This window comes from Ammospiza nelsoni, chromosome 1, assembly GCF_027579445.1.
Source record: "Ammospiza nelsoni isolate bAmmNel1 chromosome 1, bAmmNel1.pri, whole genome shotgun sequence".
Lineage (NCBI taxonomy): Eukaryota > Metazoa > Chordata > Aves > Passeriformes > Passerellidae > Ammospiza > Ammospiza nelsoni.
In genome coordinates, this window is record NC_080633.1 from 65,319,986 (window position 1) to 65,337,402 (window position 17,417).

General features: G+C 38.7%; 1 protein-coding gene across 4 annotated transcripts in view; it reads left to right on the forward strand.

The window, feature by feature from the left end:
* The window catches only part of CAP2 (cyclase associated actin cytoskeleton regulatory protein 2), a 68,176-nt gene that overhangs the window by 22,851 nt on the left and 27,908 nt on the right, over positions 1-17,417 (forward strand). For 3 of the 4 annotated variants that reach the window (XM_059482166.1, XM_059482157.1, XM_059482149.1), the window contains one exon: positions 10,071-10,148. In XM_059482166.1, the coding sequence (XP_059338149.1) occupies positions 10,071-10,148 (78 nt within the window). Of the gene's footprint in view, positions 1-2,317; positions 2,389-10,070; positions 10,149-17,417 lie in introns of those variants that run through there. The other variant, XM_059482174.1, reaches the window with a different exon arrangement.

The window sequence follows — 17,417 nt, forward strand, 5'->3', positions numbered from 1 at the left end:
ACATCCTTGCCTTTTAGAGAGGCTGAGGCTCCCTCTCCAAGTACATGTAGGGTTTTGTTATTTAGCACCTCTGAAAAGGAAAATCTGGTTCAGGTGGGAAGAAATACTAAAATATTATTATAGATGTCTGAGCTTTGAACTGACTTCCATGTTAGCAAATTTTGGTTGGGCGCCTGGGATTCTTTCAAGGCAATGAAAATGGAAGTGAATTTACAAGGAGACAAGTTCTGGCACTTTCAGCCTTTGAGTTGCTTTCAGAGAGCTCAGAGGGACTACTTGCAGAGTGAGGTGGCAATGTCACCAGTTGTCTTGAAGTGTATGAGAGGCAGAACATACAAAAAAGTCTTCTCTATATAAGAACTTATTTGTCCAAGCTTTCTCTCTAAAGGTAGTACAATTTCTTAGAAATCAGTAGGTCTTCAGTCTTTATCAGGCAACTTGTCAGACAAAGTCAAGAAATCAGTTCTTCACAAGGGTGCTCAGTGATAACTGCTAGAAGAATATTTCTGAAGTAAAACCTCAAGAAGTGCCGTAACTTTTTTAATTTACAGAGAGAAGCATCTGCACTTCCTAGAACTTATATTTGTTAAATCAGGGACACATCTAAGGCCTGTGAAATTTTAAAGTCTTTTCTGAAATTCCTTTAATATGGATTTGGACCTTCACAGAGAAGGGCTTCTGACAGAAGAGCTGGTGATAGAGAGTGGGGGCGCTCAGCAGCAGCCTCAGGGACAAAGCAGCCCAGCAGAGAAATAACCAGAGTGCCTGCAACCAGCACAGCAAAAGCGTGTTTGTGCACATCACAATGAGACCTGCAGGCCCCGAGATCTCTGTGGTTCTCTGATGTGCTGGCTTACAACATGTGCTCCATGGAGGAAATGTAGGTTTGCTTTTCCTCAGGGAAATGAGGTCTTTCCACAAGTAGTTCCTCAATGCTAGCAACCAGGTCCTCCAAAGAACTCTGAGCTCAGATGTTCATGGGAAAGAAAAAAGGCACCTGAATTTTAAAAACTGTTGATCTTGGTAATAACAAAGTTTAGACTTCATTACTTCAGTGCATTGTATGCAGTTTTTGTTTATTTAAAGAAGTAATGCACTTTTTCAGAGATGCATAATGTAGCTCCAGGTAACAGGAGAAACTAGAGGCTTCAAAGAGCTGTGAAGCGTTAATGTACTCCACTTCCTGTTCTTCAGCCTGATCATGAACTAAGCTGGTTTCCCTTGCCATCACTCTCAGAGAAACATGCTTGGTTTTTTTGTACACTAGGCAGGATGAAGAGCTGTAAGACCTCTCAGGAAGACTGTGGCCAACTTCCTCCCTGTGCAGGTTGGGGTGCTTTCTGTCCACTCTCCCTAATACAGATTACCAAAAAAAAGAAAAAACATTCTGCCATGGCATAATCTTTGACATGTGATACAAAGAATATTCATGTAATATTTTTACTTAAATGTATTCCCCCTGGAAAAGCCTTTCATCTCAGGAGTCCTGGGTTATTTAACAAAATGGAGGCAGGTCAAATCCCACTTATCACTGATTGCTTTTACTCATACTCTAACGCTCATAAAATACAGTATTGACAGTCTTTGGTTATTAGAAGCTCCAGCCAACAATGGTGGCCTGATATTTTAGTGACGAAGAGAAGCCATTTGTTCATATGGTGGTTTTATGCTTGTTTTTAAAATGTTTGGCTCTTTTTATCTGTTGTTTGTTTCTATTGTGATTGCTAATGACATATTACAGAGGCAGAAAATGACAGCACAAATCCTGCACAGCTGACAAACAATTTTGTGGCTTAGTCTGGTCTATAGAGAAACACCAGGGACTAGGTGCTTACATCTAGATCAGGTGCTGCAATATGACAATAGCACCCTTTGCTTCTACTGATGTGGAGGCCTCTAAACGTGGATCCATGGCTGTGTGCTGTGCAATGAGGTGGCAGGAAATCTCCATCAGGTGACTCGGCCCTTGGCAGAAGTCTGCGATGGAAATGGCAAACTTGAATTCTTGAACATTTTCAAAACTGCTCAGAAAAGAAAGGTGGTGTAAAACCACCAACACTTTAGTCTGTAAATAGACCACATCTTGAGTAATGAGTGGACTTCTTATTTTTGTACACAATTCTCAGTATTTTTCTGTAGGGGGATAGAATATAAGAAAATAAAGATAGTGTAGAAAGTAATCTTACCCCTAAGGAGTTGCAGCTGGGCCAATGATCAAAGATTAGGAACAGGCCTGACTTTACCAGGCCACAGCTGTAACCCATGGGAAGAAGAGTGCTATAAAAGAGTGGGATGGCCGGTTGGGAGGGGAGCTGGAGTTAGTTTGCTCTGTTGTGAAGAAGAAGGAGTCAGTGCTCTGAGGAGCTGCCCACGAGAAACACCAAGAAGGTATGAAACTTTTGTGATAGGAGACAACAGTATGGAACCCCTGCAATAACATGACAATGGTTTTCTGTGCTGAATTTTCTGGAACCCCTGACTATCAGTATGTTACATCTGTTCTTGGAAATTCTGTGTAAAAGTTGAAATGAACAGAGGTCAAGAGACTCATATCTTTTTGGCCGTTGTCAAAGAGATTAATGAAGAATTTGTGAATCTGGAAGAAAAAAGCAGTCTGAGCTTTAGGAGAGCATCAGCTAGTCAATAGCTTTGGTCTGGCCTTGCTCTTCCTCTCTTATGGATGGTGAAGTTTATTTGAGACATTTTTGGAGAATATGATCTCCTATTGCTTCACTTGGCAAAAATAAAGAGCTGCAATGGCCCTAAAGCAAAACATTTATATCCATTTTAAGCAGTGACAGATGAACAAAATAATTGACTATTTCTGCTACTAATATTAATAATTAATTAATTAACAAAGCTGACATTTCAATAGTATTCATTATGTTTTAAACTTAACAGTCCCTTGAAATCAATCAGAAAAGCATGTCATTCAAAACTGAGAGAGTTCAGAGGAAATTGTGGAACATTGCGGCAAACTTTATTGGTGCAAGTGGTGCAGAACACTTATATTCTTTACTCAAGGCAATTAATGTAAAAACAACTGTTGTGTTTTTAAATATCCCTTTTTTCTAATTCATCTGTACAGTTCGTGTTTCAGATGGAGAAATAAAATGACAGCAGCAATTTACCCCAAATGATTCTATTCATTTTACATCATTAATTAGCACTGAGAGATCTTAAGGAATGGTATGGTTTGAACTCCACCAGAAGTAAAAGCGGTTTAAGTCACAGTGAAGGTTACTAAAAATTAATGAACAGAGATATGGCTGCTACTCTGAAACAAGTAATACTGTGCATTGTTACATGACACAGTGTTTAATACACTGGCAGATATCAACATCCAAAGAGACCAGCACCCAATTGACAGCACTGATTGATACTGTACAGGCAGTAGCACCGCTGAGAAATGTCAGCTAAAATTCCCTAATATAGACATAGCCATAAAGGCTGAAAAACACCAGAAAACCTCAGTACAGGGCACAGCTAATTGGTGGTAGTCAATGTATCTGTCTGAAAGTAGAAAATATCTCAGGTGGTGTCTGGTATTGTGAATACCAATGGCAAATCTCACACTGACTTTGATTTTTAATTGAATTTCAACCCTGTTTTCTGCATGGACCAGTGAGAGAAAGGTGACAGTTTTTTTCTTTTTTACTTTTTGTTTTCCAGAGTAAAAAGTGCTTTGTTTGTAGAACTGTGACTCTTTAAGGATTGGTCCAGTTTTTAAAAATCTCTATCAGCCAATTAGCTGTTCAAAATAAATACTGTCTATTTCACTAGCCTGGGTGGTTTCTATAGCAGCCCCATCTTAACTTAAACTCCATTCTTTTTCCATTTCTTTCCTCTCCCTTCAAGCCAGCAGCCACTTTACCACTTCACTTTGAAGAGGCTTTTGAAAGCAAAATAGAAAAGACAAACGGTGTCTCTTCCTCTGGTAGTGCTGCTCCTCTTAGAGAAAGGCTGGGGGCAAAGAAGCTACATCTGTAGTTTTCATTTGCGGAAATGAAAACTACAGGCAGTCACTGTGTCATTTGCTAGATACATAGGACCCGTAATTATTTCTGCAGAAGCTGTATTTTGAACTAAGGACCACTAATCCCCATTTTTCCGTTGTGTCCTCTTTGCTATCTAGAACTGTATTTTGATTTGGTAATTAGCTCTGTTAAAGTTAGCACAGCTATTATTCTCCAACAATAGAAATCCAGTGGATTCTGATATTTACACTGTGCTTTTAAATGCTATGATTTTGAGGAAATGCAGTATTAAATACAATAGCATCTGACAAATTCAATATTATAAGGTCAATAGGGTAATTTTCTTGACTAAAATTTCATAAGGAAATCTTATGTTTGTTTCTCTTATTTCTATTTAGTTTTGGGGTTTTTTCAACTAGTGAATTTAAATGTAACTTGATCAGAGTGCATGTGCCTGCTTGTTCTTGTAGCTTGCTTGGCACATAAATAATATTTCTTTATTGGTACTTGGATACCAGAGTGAAGGTCAACTTAAATTGAACAGAACATTTAAAAGGAGAAAAAGGCAGATCATGAACCTACATATGCTCTGTAGAGCTGAACCTCAGCAAAACAAACTGGAAATTTAAGCTTCAGGTCCGGTGCATCTCTGTCTACTCAGTTTGAAATAGTGCAAGTTTGAGTGGAATTTGTACTCATGCTCCTTCAAACAGGTCAGCAGCATTGTCTTCATTAGACATCTCTCATACAGCCTCTGGCAATTTTTCAAGCAGTGGCTTCTGACAAATATCAGAGATTGGCATTGTGTTATGACAGAGAAGGTTAAACCAGTTGCTATTTAAAAGATTATTTCTAAATACGTATGATTCTTAAATTAACCTCTGCAGGCTTAACTGAGAAGAGACCTGTGCTGTTACTGTAGTGGCAACAGAGAGATCACTCACTGTGGTCAGCCACAGGTTTCCACAGCATGGAACTGGGCTGTCATGGCACACATGTCCAACTTCAGCTCTTCCAGCCACATCAGTCCCCTGAGTTGGCTGTCAAACACACCTGAGGTGAAGGATTAAGATGCATTATTCCACACTCTACCAGTGGGGAAATTGGGGTGGTGCATGGAACACCACATGGTCCTGGAGTTCAGGTCCTAAGTCACAGCTGTCTCCTCCAGCCTCTAGAACAAATTGCTAAAAGCAGAGTAGGAAATGCTGTGAGGAATTTGCTTCCTTCAAAATATTCACCTCATCTGAGGAATCTGATGATTGATGTGTCTGTACGTAATCCCAGGAATGCCAAAAGGATTACCCTAAGTTATCAGGTGTTAATTTTCTGTTGCTCCAGAACATGTCCATTTTTGTCTGCAGATAGATGTGTGCAAGTTGGTGGTGTACTCTATTCTGACAAATTTAATCATGATTCCTATACTAATTTTGGCATTCAAGCCTCATTACTAGAATTTAATGTAACTGAAAGAGTTTCAGCTGATTTCTTCTGTAGCAGTCTTTTGTCTGAGCCACACAAGCTGTTGAGAAAGATGCCCTCTGTTATGTTTTCACTCATTAGTCTTTGCTGGTTTTGAGGGGGGAGGTCTCATGAAAGAGTCACCTCCCTCCAAAATTGTAGCGCTGCCTGCTCAGTTACACAGCCTGGCTGCTAAGCACAAAGAGGTAGCAGTGAAGTGTCACATTTGAAAGACTACTAGAAAGAAGTGGAATGGTGATAGACTGAACTAATGCATTCCTAATGAGAAGAAACTCTTCTGTTACTTTGAAGGGAATGTAGGGAAAGAAATACAGCATGCTCAGAAGCAGTAAAAGTCTGAAAGCTGTTTTTAATGCTGTTGCAGAAAGAAAGAAGTCACTGTGGCAGAATTCTTATAAAATTCTACTTGTAAAATGCAAATACTGTGTTAGCATGATCGTTTTATTAAGATGTACATTCAGAGGTGGGAGATCTGGCTGCTCTGATCCCTACACAGTTAAAAGTTTTGGGAGTGAATAAATTTTGGGCACATAGCCCAAGCCTTGCAATCAATATATAGTCTACTGACAACTGAATGTTTCAAACATTTTGTAATAAATTTTGAATAATAAAAAAAAATGCAAGAAGCCACCATTTAAATGTAGCATTCTTTTGAAGTAACTCAAAAGAGTGTTACCTATGGCTTCTGTGCTTGTGTGCACTCAATTGCACAAAATTTCTTAAAGATTGTTCCCAGACATTTTGAGAAAGTGGCCTTGGCCACACTCTGCACCAGAGGAGAAATAATAGAGTTCTGGAGGAGAAGTGAATCCTGGTTCCACATCCAACAATAGTTTTCACACACATGTGAGGCATAGTCAAGGAATGTCAGTCTTTTAAGAGCATCAGTGTGTATCATCCAATGGTCTGTCTCCAGCTCTAAGCAAATTCGAGTGCTTGATCAAAAAGAAATGAACAATGAGACAAGAAATCAGTTGTTACTTTGTACTCAGAGTGGAGGAAAAAATCCTCTTCAGCCTCCATAGTGATCACTGGGATCCCAAAAGCGTGCATTTAATGCAGTGCAGACAAAGTGCCAGACAGACACATTTTTTCAAACCTCATTGATGTTACAGCTCAGTATGTGTTCAAGAACTCAATAAGCAATCTTAACTTTCTATATCTAAGGACTGTTTTCTCATGTTTATGATCTGTTTGATCAGCATTTAAAGCTCTGTCTTAAAATAATGCTGCCTCTTTGGAGGAATTGGAAAGATCCCTTCTGAACTTTTTGCATTGTTGGAAATCTTATAAATTTGAGACCATATTTACTCATGGCCCAGTTTTCAGACCTGTGATTATGTGCTGACACTACCATTTTCTTCATTCTCTAGTTGCATTGTCTATGAGAAAGAATTGTCATATTCCTCAGCCACTTTCTTGCTAAGAAAAATAAGTGAAACTTACATTTTCTTTGTGTGACAGATAGTAATTGTTTTAAAAATCCAAGTAGCTTGTTTCAGCATCAACTCTGATTTAAGCTCATCTTCTTTTTAACAAGGTGACTGTTAATTCTGTGCACATAATTCCAGAGGAGATTCTCTCTAATGACACTTCTGTAGATCTGCTAACAATACTTTGCCATGTCCTCTGTAGAACTGCATATGTTCTTTTCACAAAACCACCTTCCTGGCATTTATACTTGTATTTCCCAGTTTTCAGCATTTCCATTTAATCAGTTCCATATTTACACTGAGAACTATGCATTGTTTTAAAAAGGTACCAGGGAGGATTGCTAATTTTTTTCCAATTCATATTATCTGTACCAACAAAATTGTCTTATTCTTCTTAAGCGATGAGTGAGTCCTTCTTGACTGTGTTAAAACCTCCTGAACTTGGGTTGCCCAAGAATTTTATGAGTGCACACCTAATTCTTGTTCTTATGACACTAGAAACACATGATTGCTCCTAAAATTAATCCTTGAGGAGAACAACTAGCAACTTTCCTCCTCTCAAGTAACACCATCTGTAATATACCTTATTATTGCCTCTGCTTATCAAGATTCTTATCCAACTGAAAAATTTTAATACTAATTTGTGTCATTTCCACTCAAAGTATGCGTTTCCCATGAGGACCCACAATAAGCATTTTATATGATACCCAGAAATACTAGATCTTGCACATTATCTTTGTGTAAAAAGTAAAGTAATGATTTCAACCATAGGTAATCCCATTGTAGTTTCTCCTGCTTTTCATTTCCATGTATTTTAATCATTTGTTTCAAATCTGGTTTAAATGTTCATGGTGCTGAAGTCAAGCTAACAGTCATGATATCACTTGACTTAACTTCCCTCCCTCTTCTTGGGCATCTTTGCCATTATTGTGTATTTCTGACATGTAGTACTAGCTCCAAATAATATATATTTAAAATATTTTCTGCTTGTGCTTCCATCTGCCAGTGTCTTCAGTAGTCTGGAAAAAAGATAATGTGGACCCAATGATTCTGTCACTGAGCTGTGGATATTTGACTTCCTTTTCAAATAATGTAATTCCCATTGATTTGCCATCATTCTCCTTAGCTACCCTTTCAATATCTTTATGGATATTGACTTCCTTGAAACTGAGGAAGAGCATGTTATTCAGCAGCAGATAATCTATACATCAAAAATAATGTAGACATACCAAACTTGCCCTTCTGAGCAGTGTCAGGGCTTCACTTCATTGCTTTGTTTCTTTATTGTTCCACTAGCTAAAAAAACACATCTTTGTTTTACTTTCCCATGCGAGGTACAGTTCAAAAAAGCTTTTATCCATCACTCCTTTGCTGTATGTGTTACAGTGCTTGAAAAGAAGTTCTGCTTGATAATCCAGGCCTCCTCTCACTCTGTGAGGATTTTGTACCTATTCTTATTATATTGCTTTCATTATTTGTTCATGTAGAGACACTAACCCTTTCCTACAATTTCTCTCTCCTGCCCAGTGCACACAGGTTATTTCCATTCTTAGTGTAAACGCATCCTTTTCCTTCATTCAAGTAATTAAGTTCCTCAGACCAATCATCTTCTTTCATTGATTTTTCTATTTTCTAAAAGTTTGCCTTATACTAAGCCTTAGTTACAGATTTATTTTTATCCATCTTGCAATCTAAGCAGCACTGAATTCATTCATAATCACTTCCTCCTCAGGAATATCAGGTTTTTCTCAGCTGTTTTACAAGGTTCTCCTCACACACACAAACCCCCCCCTAATCTTAAAATAACTCACACCTTGTTGTTTTATGAATTTCTGTACCAAAAAGAAGTCATCTGAAATGTCTAAGAATATCTAAACCTTGCTATTATTGATTATATTTATGTCTCTGGAAAATTTAGGCTTCCCTTATTATTTATTCCTTTATCTATTTATAGAGATGATTATACCCTTCCAAATCTCAGCATGTCAGACCATATTATCCCTTTCTCCCCAAATACTGTCCAAGCTGGGTCTCTTTTACCATCTTCCTTGCAGTGACTTTCATCCTAACAGATTGTTTTATTCATGCCATCACATTTTAAGATGAATAAACACAATTTAGCTGTTTTACTTTGCTACAGCATCAAATTTCCTGACTTTCATGTATTTTAAGTTGCATCCACATGGGTCTGTATATATAATTACCTTGTTTTCTTTTTAGATTGAAAAAACCCCAAGGAAAAATGGCATGCACTTCCCCACCCTTTCACAAAGTGATTATAAATGTACCTATTCATATTAGGTTAACTTAAGAGCATTTGTTTTGGCTTGGTTTGTATTTAGCAATATATACTAGTTATGAATAATTCTTTTCTATACCAGTAATGCTTTTTCCTAGTCACTACTCATCCACCTGGATGAGGTAGAGGTGACACTGGAATACTCATTCAAATCAGTGTATATCAATAAGAATGTACAGAAAATGTATAGGGTTCAAATAAACGAAAAAGACCAGAAATTTGAACATTAGTAAACAGCCATGAGTGTAGATATTTATCACCCAGCCAGACTGGTGACACAAAAGCATACTGTCAGGTGCAGCTCTAACCCAAATGCTAAAGTTCTGTGAGTGGACAAGTGCCCAAAAACCTTCAGCCACCATCTCTCATGGCCATCAGTTGTGCCCACAGATCATGGGCAAGGAATGAATTACAGCATACTCAGTCAGCAAATGTGCCAAGCTCAACTCATCCTGAACATCACCACAGCCTAAGCTGCAGTTCAACACAAAGCTTGCAGATTGCTGTTCCCAGTGGTAATAAGTTCTTGCTATGCACTTGGGTATAAGCATCACCATTAAAATGCCTAGACATACTCTGAAGTGATAAAATTAAGTCCTCTGTGACTAAAAGTAGGAATTATAACTAAAGGCTTATAACTGCTTATCAATTAATTTTATTTCCTGTCTGAAGAAGGTAGGGAATTTAACCTTAGGTGTAAAAAAAAAGAAAATTATAGCTAAGCTAGTACTTTAATACATTTCTTCCAGTCAGTTTGCTGTGATTTAGATGAAAAGCAGCAAGGAAGATTTGAGCTGTCACACTTGACTTTCAGCTGCCACAAAGAGGCACTGGAGGTTACAGGCTAAGGTTTAATTTATATTCCTCCTTTTGTTACAGGCAGAGATGGTACGTGCTGCTTTCCAAGCACAGAGATCTTTCTTGCTGTTAGCATCGCAATGTCAAGAGCCTCAAGAGGTAAGGAAAGTGACCTGGAGCTTCAAGAGGCAGTGTATAAAAAAGTCTGTGTTGCCGGATGTTATTGATCCTGCATTTGCTTTGTTTGTTCCTTTATTTATACAGTGCACTTGAGGGCTTGCTTTCACTTTCATAAGCATGGTGTGCTGTAATAATCAGAAAGCCGTGGTCTAGGGTTAAGAACCTTTTCTGTGATGAACCTGTGAATATAAGATCATTGAAGAAAGCAAAGGAGTGTCCACTTTACATTTGTAAGTGGGATCAGGCTTTCTCTGGAAGCTGGAAATGGCTATTTGCCAGTCCCCCAGGGATGCTACATGGTAGACATTGAAGTCAGAGTATAAGCTAGTGAGAGAAAAACCAGTATTAGCCCATACACTCAGTATTCCTCAAACTGAGGTCCAGGTTAGGCCAATTCTGGGAGGAGGGGAAAGCATTTTGTCAAGAAAATGAAAACTAAACTTTTATCAAGTTGATTTATATACTTGTTTCAGTGGCAACTCTTTAAATTCTTCCCTCACTAGAAAGCTCATGGAATCTGTGGAGTTGTTATGAATCTCATTTGTAGTTTTTAGAAGGCTCAGGGCCAATAGCACTTTATCATTCCTGGCAATAGCAATCAGTTAGCTCTTCTGTGGGACCACCCTTGAACCTTCCTCCTTGGAGTATGCAGAGAATTGTCTTCCCTTGCACAGTCCCATCATGGCCTTCAGTTCTGCCTTTTTCCACTAGTTCCCTGCTCCAAAGTACATTAAAATCCATTTTCGCAAATCAGAACTCTCTGCACATGGTATAATTTGTTGAAGTTATGCTGTCATTATTGTTCTTAGAGACACAAATTGGAAGTTTTTCTAATCAGTATGTTTTAATGGCAAGGGTGCTTAAGGAAAAGAAAAAAAAAGCCCATAGATATTCAAGGGTAGACTTCAGAGTTCCAAGCAAGAAGGGATCAGTCATTTTTCCAGCTGTCTCTGATCTCAGGGAGTAAAAGTGGGTCATGGCTCACACAGAACAGGCAAAATTCCCATTGGTACAGGCCTCAAGCAGTCATTTATATTGGCTGTGAATACAATTGCACCTAGTGGCCCACAAAATTCTACATGTTCATAGGTAAAATATTCCCCAGTGACCAGTTTCTGATGGCCCATAATGTAATGCAGCATTCTGGAGTGTTGGGATTGTCCCAGCTCTGGTACAAGAATAAGCTGTGGGTCCTGCTTTGGCCTCCTGTGCTGATGTGCTATCAGTAGGATTCTGTCTGCTTTTCCAGTGAGAATGGCCATGGCTTCTGCCTACTCCTACCCTTACAACTTTCTGACCTCATGTCAGAGGTCAAGTTTGAGATTTTTCAACTGTAAAGTTTAGAAAATATTTTTTAATGTCAACAAAACAGTGCTAAAAACAAACAAGAATGAAAGAGTAGAGGTAAAAAGAGATTCTCTAGCAATCTAGGATGATGGTTACAGAAGCATTAAGAAAAGCAATTAATAATTAAAATCTTATTAAAAACATCACCAGAGCTGGCCATCCATATGTCTTAGTTGTACATTATCAGGCTTGCATAGATTTCTGCATCTTGTTGAAGGCAAGAAAGTACACTTTTATCATTTAACTGTCCTTTAGCACAGAGGACATGCCACATGATATGTGTGTACACATCATTCCAAAGTTAAAATACCAGGAATATTACAGACTACGTTTTCTTTTTATCAGTGAGAGCAAACCCAGTCCAGTTACTTACTTTTTTAAAGACTGTTAGCTACACATTTTTATAGACATCAAAACACACACTGTTGTCCATTCTTTTTCTCTTTTTGCATTTTTTTTTTGCACAGATACACTCAATTATACTATGGACAGATGTGAAAGTAATTGAAGGCTGCCTGTTCTGTGCAAATTGAGAATTTTTTTCCCACTGCAGAGAGTGATGGTTCTAGGCATTAGGTTTTTTATATCTCCATCACAATGAGGAAAAAACTTTCTATTATAAAGTCACATTGGTCAAGCATTTTGAAAAAGCTGGTAATCACCAGCTAACCCAGGAGAAGGAAAGAAATAGGCATTCTGCTCCCCCGGGGCCTTACTGCTGTGATGTCATCTCGGCTCTGGTTGTATTTATAGCTTAGAGCCATGGAGTCAGTGTGGAATCCAAACAGGAAAGCTGATCATTAGTGTATCAGAATGCACAGAGTAGAGAAAAGCAAATGAAGATGACAGCATATCTATAAATGCAAGAGAAAAGAGAGTAATTCTGTCATTCAGCTGTCTAGACTGTTTGCTTTATAATGTAAAGCTGTGAATGAGCCAGCGAGTTGCAATTATGGCATAGGAGCTTTGTAGACATTCAGAGACAGCGGTGTGGAGACTGAGGGGATTTACTGAGTTCCTGTCAGGTTGGGATGTCATACATGGTGCCTTTAAAAAAAAAAAGAGGGAGGGGAAAATGTGCTGGAAAAATAAATTAGCTCAGCTCCTGCAGCTTACAAACTAATGAATAAGGATTTCAAACAAAAGGAAAGCTCCTATATCTATAATAATCCTTGGATATTTTTGTGCTCAGCAAAGAGAGAAACACGTATCATCAAAAAGTGGTATTTTTTTCTCTCTATGGAAATTGTGAAGTTACAGAATTCATTTCACTCTTTAATTCATGCTCTGAGTCACTAGCACACATTTTCAAACAGTCAAGATTGCTAAAAGTTACTTTTGTGGAGTTTTGCTTCTTGTTAATAATGCTTTTTTTTCATTTGGAATCTGTTGCAGTGCACAACCTTTATTATCTGTATATGTGAAAGTAGTAGGAGCCAGGAAGGTAATTCCAGCTGGCATACCAATCTAGCATCAACTGCAATAAATTACTTTGCGGAGAGCATGTTCTGTTACTTTTTATGGTCATGTTCTATATTTGTGTGTGCAGTGGAGGAGATCACATGACACAACCACCAGTTGATATTCCTATTTGTGTATGTCCCAGCTAATGGCTGCTAGATACAGGCTCATTCAGCAAGATGGGATTTTTCAGTCCATCTACTTACCAGAAATTATTATCTGATACAAAACTTCAAACATTAAAACAAAAAAATGTCTGTTATAAATTGTTTACTACTATAAATAGAATAAGATAATAGATGAGTTTATAAAAGAGTGCAAAGAAGATGGGAAAATAAATTAGAATATTGCTGTAATCTGTGAGAAGTTGTTTAAAAAGATATTTTCAGACCATGTGTTTGCATGTTGCTTGGGCTATTCAGAAGACAGGTTTTAGCATAAACCTTCACAAAACATTCTAAAACAGTTTGGATCTGATTTTCTATTTCCCACAGTCTAAGCCAAATGCAATTCTGACTGAAATGTGTTTTTTATTTCATTGCATAATAATTGTAAAAGTTATTAGTGTTCCTGGCAAAATTTATCTGTTTAACAACTTTCTTTAATTTGCAGTCATGAATGCTGATCACTGCTCAAAGTCACTGCATTAAATTCTTTGTGAATGGTGACTCATATACTGCCTTCTCTTTATGAGTTGTTATATTTCACTTTAAACATTCAAACAGTTGTAAGAGTTGTTTTGAGGGCTTGAGGAATCCATTGTTCCTATGCTGAGAACAAATTAATGAGATTATTATTTTTGTGAATCAATATAAGCATATGCAGGATGAGCATGTTCATGGTGAGAAGTACTTCAAACAGATTTAAATGACAGATGCAGTTCAGACTATAAATGATTACGTAATTTCTCATTAGAGAAGAATGCTGAGTTCATATGACTGCCAAAGCTCATGGATTTATTCCTAACATTGTGCAGACAAACATTCCAATTAAATACCTAGCTTAAATATCCAGATCCTGCACGCAGGTGGGAGGAGAGGGGTGGAAAAAAGTGAGAGGTAAAGGAGAGCTTTCCCTTTTTTTCCTAGAAAAGGGAGACCTCACCACACCTCACAGAAACCCAAGAAATTGTATTTGAATTCAGACTTAGAAGCATGAGAAAAAGTCCTTCTGTTTTTATTTTTATAGCCAAGCAAAAAGGAAAAAATCTATTGTAGGGTTAGAATAGTTGTGGCAAAATCTTTGACTAAAGAACTCATTCTCAGGATTTTTATGTAGAAATCAAAAGATGAAGATTCACAGTTCCCTACTCTCTGTCAGTGTGGGATTGCTCATTTTCTTCTCTATTTTAAAGTACTTCAATAACAAGACTCCTGGGACTTATTATTCTGCATTCTAGCAGGATTTGTTTTCTAATTACCTTGACTTGCTTATGTCATTCCATTTCCCCCTACTTTTCCTCATGCTTACTGGGATCACCCTTACTGTTTTCCAAAAATACAAACAGTAGGATACTTCTCACCTTGTTAATTTAGCACATTCTTATGCAAAAGAGTTTGGGCTGAGTTTCGATGCCATTCTCTCAGCTGCTGAGAGTTCACTGCTGCTAACCTGCTCCTCTGTGTCTAGAAATAGCTTAAGGGAGAATTTAGTTCAAGCCTTTTAAGGCCCTCAGGCCTCAAACTCAGAGAAGGTGCCAAGAGTGACATGGACAGGGGCCTGAGAGTCCTGAGCTCGAAAGGGAACCCCTTCCCCCGGTCCTGTTCTCTGAAATGTTGCCAAACTGTTGGCATACTTCTGTTATCTGCAAGCCTCCAACTGCATGTGACGCGTGGTCACAGCCGCAGGGACGGACCAACAGTTCCCAGTCTCTAACCCACTGCAGTGCACAGTTCACAGGCTCATTTTTGGGTACTGTTGCAAGCTCTTACTCTATTTCACGTCCAGATAGCCCCTGACACCTGTTACCTCATAATTCTGTCTCAAAATCACTCATCTGCATTTTATCAGCCTCAAACTCATTGTATTTTCAGTTCATAGAATCGTTTAGGTTGGAAAAGAACTTTGAAGTCATCAGTCATAAACCCAGCACTGCCAAGTCCACCACTAAACCGTGTCTCTAAGCACCACATTTGCACATCTTTTAAATACTTTCAAGGATAGTGGCTCAACCTCTTTCCTGGGAAGGTTATTCCAGTACTTGACAACCTTTTTGGTGAAGAAATTTTTCCTAAACTCGAATCTGAACCTCCCCTGTTGCATCTTGAGGCCATTTTCTTTTGTCCTGTCACTTGTTACGTGGATGTAGAAACTGATCTACACCTCACTGCAACTCCCTTTCAGGTAGTGTAGAGAGCAATAAGGTCTGTCTGAGCCTCTTTTTCTCCAGGCTAAACACTCCCAAGTCCCTAACTGACCCCTCATAGGATTTACTCTCTAGATCCTTGACCAGCTTCATTGCCCTTCTCTGGACACACTCCAGCCCCTCAATGTCTCTCTTTTAATTAACTTCTCTAGGAATCCTCGTCCCATTTCACTTTCTTCGCTTGTGTTTGCCAAAACCCCCAGCTCAATAAAAGGTGGAAGCATTTGAGATTCACTTGTGCCCCAGGGGCAGTGCACTCAGCAGTAAGAAGGCCCAGAGGCACTCAGGGATCGTGGGAATGCAGAAGGGCCATGATCAGTGCAGCATCACCCAGCTTGCACAGAATAGAGGCAGAGATTCACATCAGTGGCAGCTCTGGACTGGCTCACACCAACATCCCCAGGCACAGACTTGCCAGCAATTCCCATTCTGTGCAAGAATCAGGCTCCAGTAACCAAAGGCTCCTTGCACTTGTGACCTCCAGTGTACCTGTGTACTCTGGATCCTCATTTGACGTGCTAAGCAATCCTAGGGATCTGCAAGCCTTTATCGGATTTCTGCTGTTTGTAACATAATGTCCAAAAATCACCAGGGTAGTTTTCAGTCCCTCTAGCAATGTTCATATTCAAATTGTGCCATGTGAGACCCTACTGAGCTAAGCTGATAGGACACTTCCTCTCCCATTGAGTACCATATTCTTTATTTCTGCTAAACACAAATCCCAACTAGTACTCTCCTTCCTCTGTGTTACACAATTCTTTCCTGGGATTTATGCATATAACCTTCTAAAAAGGAAAGCACAGGGTGTACAGATAACTGAAAAGCAGGGCTTTTTGATTCACAAGTTAGTTCATTATTTTCTTTTTTTCAAATTTTATTTTGGTCTAAATCAGACCACATTTGTGAATTCCAAAAGTTATGTCAGTTCCAGGACTGCTCAATGAACTGGACAGTCTTATAGTTTGGCCAAAGATGGAAACCTGTAATATCTAACATCTCTTTCCTGGGACATGCCCCATGAAAGGTGATTGCTCTTAGCAAAGATTCATAGGATCTCAGATGTTGTGAACAAAGCAACTGTGGCTTAACAGAGTCTCCTTGCTACCTGGAATGCCCTGGACCCCACTGACATGGACTATAATCACAGCAGCAGGATTGAGTAGTAGTAAATCAAAAAGTTGAAAGCAGTTTATTAGTTGTCATTGTTCTTGTTGATTAATTGTGGGGTGTTGCCTGTGTGCCTAAAGCAGGAGGAGCCTTTCTTGTTGAAAATACTGCCCACAGAAAGCTGCAGTGGACAAGAACACAACACACAGAACATTCAAGTCAATTTAAAACCAACCAATCCCAGCCAAAGGCAGTGGGTGTGATTCTGCACTGCTGTAAACTGATGTATGCAGGTTGTATCAGGCCCTGGATTTCTCCACTGGTTAGAAGTGATTTGTCTTTCACATTCCTCTCCATTTGCCCTGCCTCAGAGTTTATATTTAAAAATAAACCCACAAATGACTAAAGTAGTAATTTGTCATGTGGGTTGTGGTTTGGTATTCCCTGTTTTTTTTCCCACAAAGGACAAAACTGCCACAGCTGATATTGGCTGTTAGATTGAGAATTTTTGTGCTATCTAAGAGGAATAAAAGCCAAATACCAATTAAGTCACTTTGGAAGCACACAAATGTGCCTAAGCTTCTGTGCTGATGAAGCTGACCAGACAGTTAGGCAGATTTGTCTCTCTGTGTCATAGTCCTGCTGCTGCACAGCAGTGAGTTGAAGTGGCAGAACCTGTACTGTTGATCAACACATCAAATACTTGTTACACCGCTGTGTTGAAAATTTACAGTCTAAAAAAACTAGGCCATAATAAATTAATGTAGTTAGGTAGGAGGAGAGGTTTGAACCCTGAAAATATCAGAATACTAGAGTATTAATGTAGTGATCTCAGAGAAAAATCTCACTTATGGTCTCTACAGCCAATCAGAAAATAGTCACAGAGAAAACATTGGATTTAGGTGGAGTAGGGTAAAAAAAATTATTTTATATAAATTTAAATCAATAGGTTATTTCTCAACCTAATC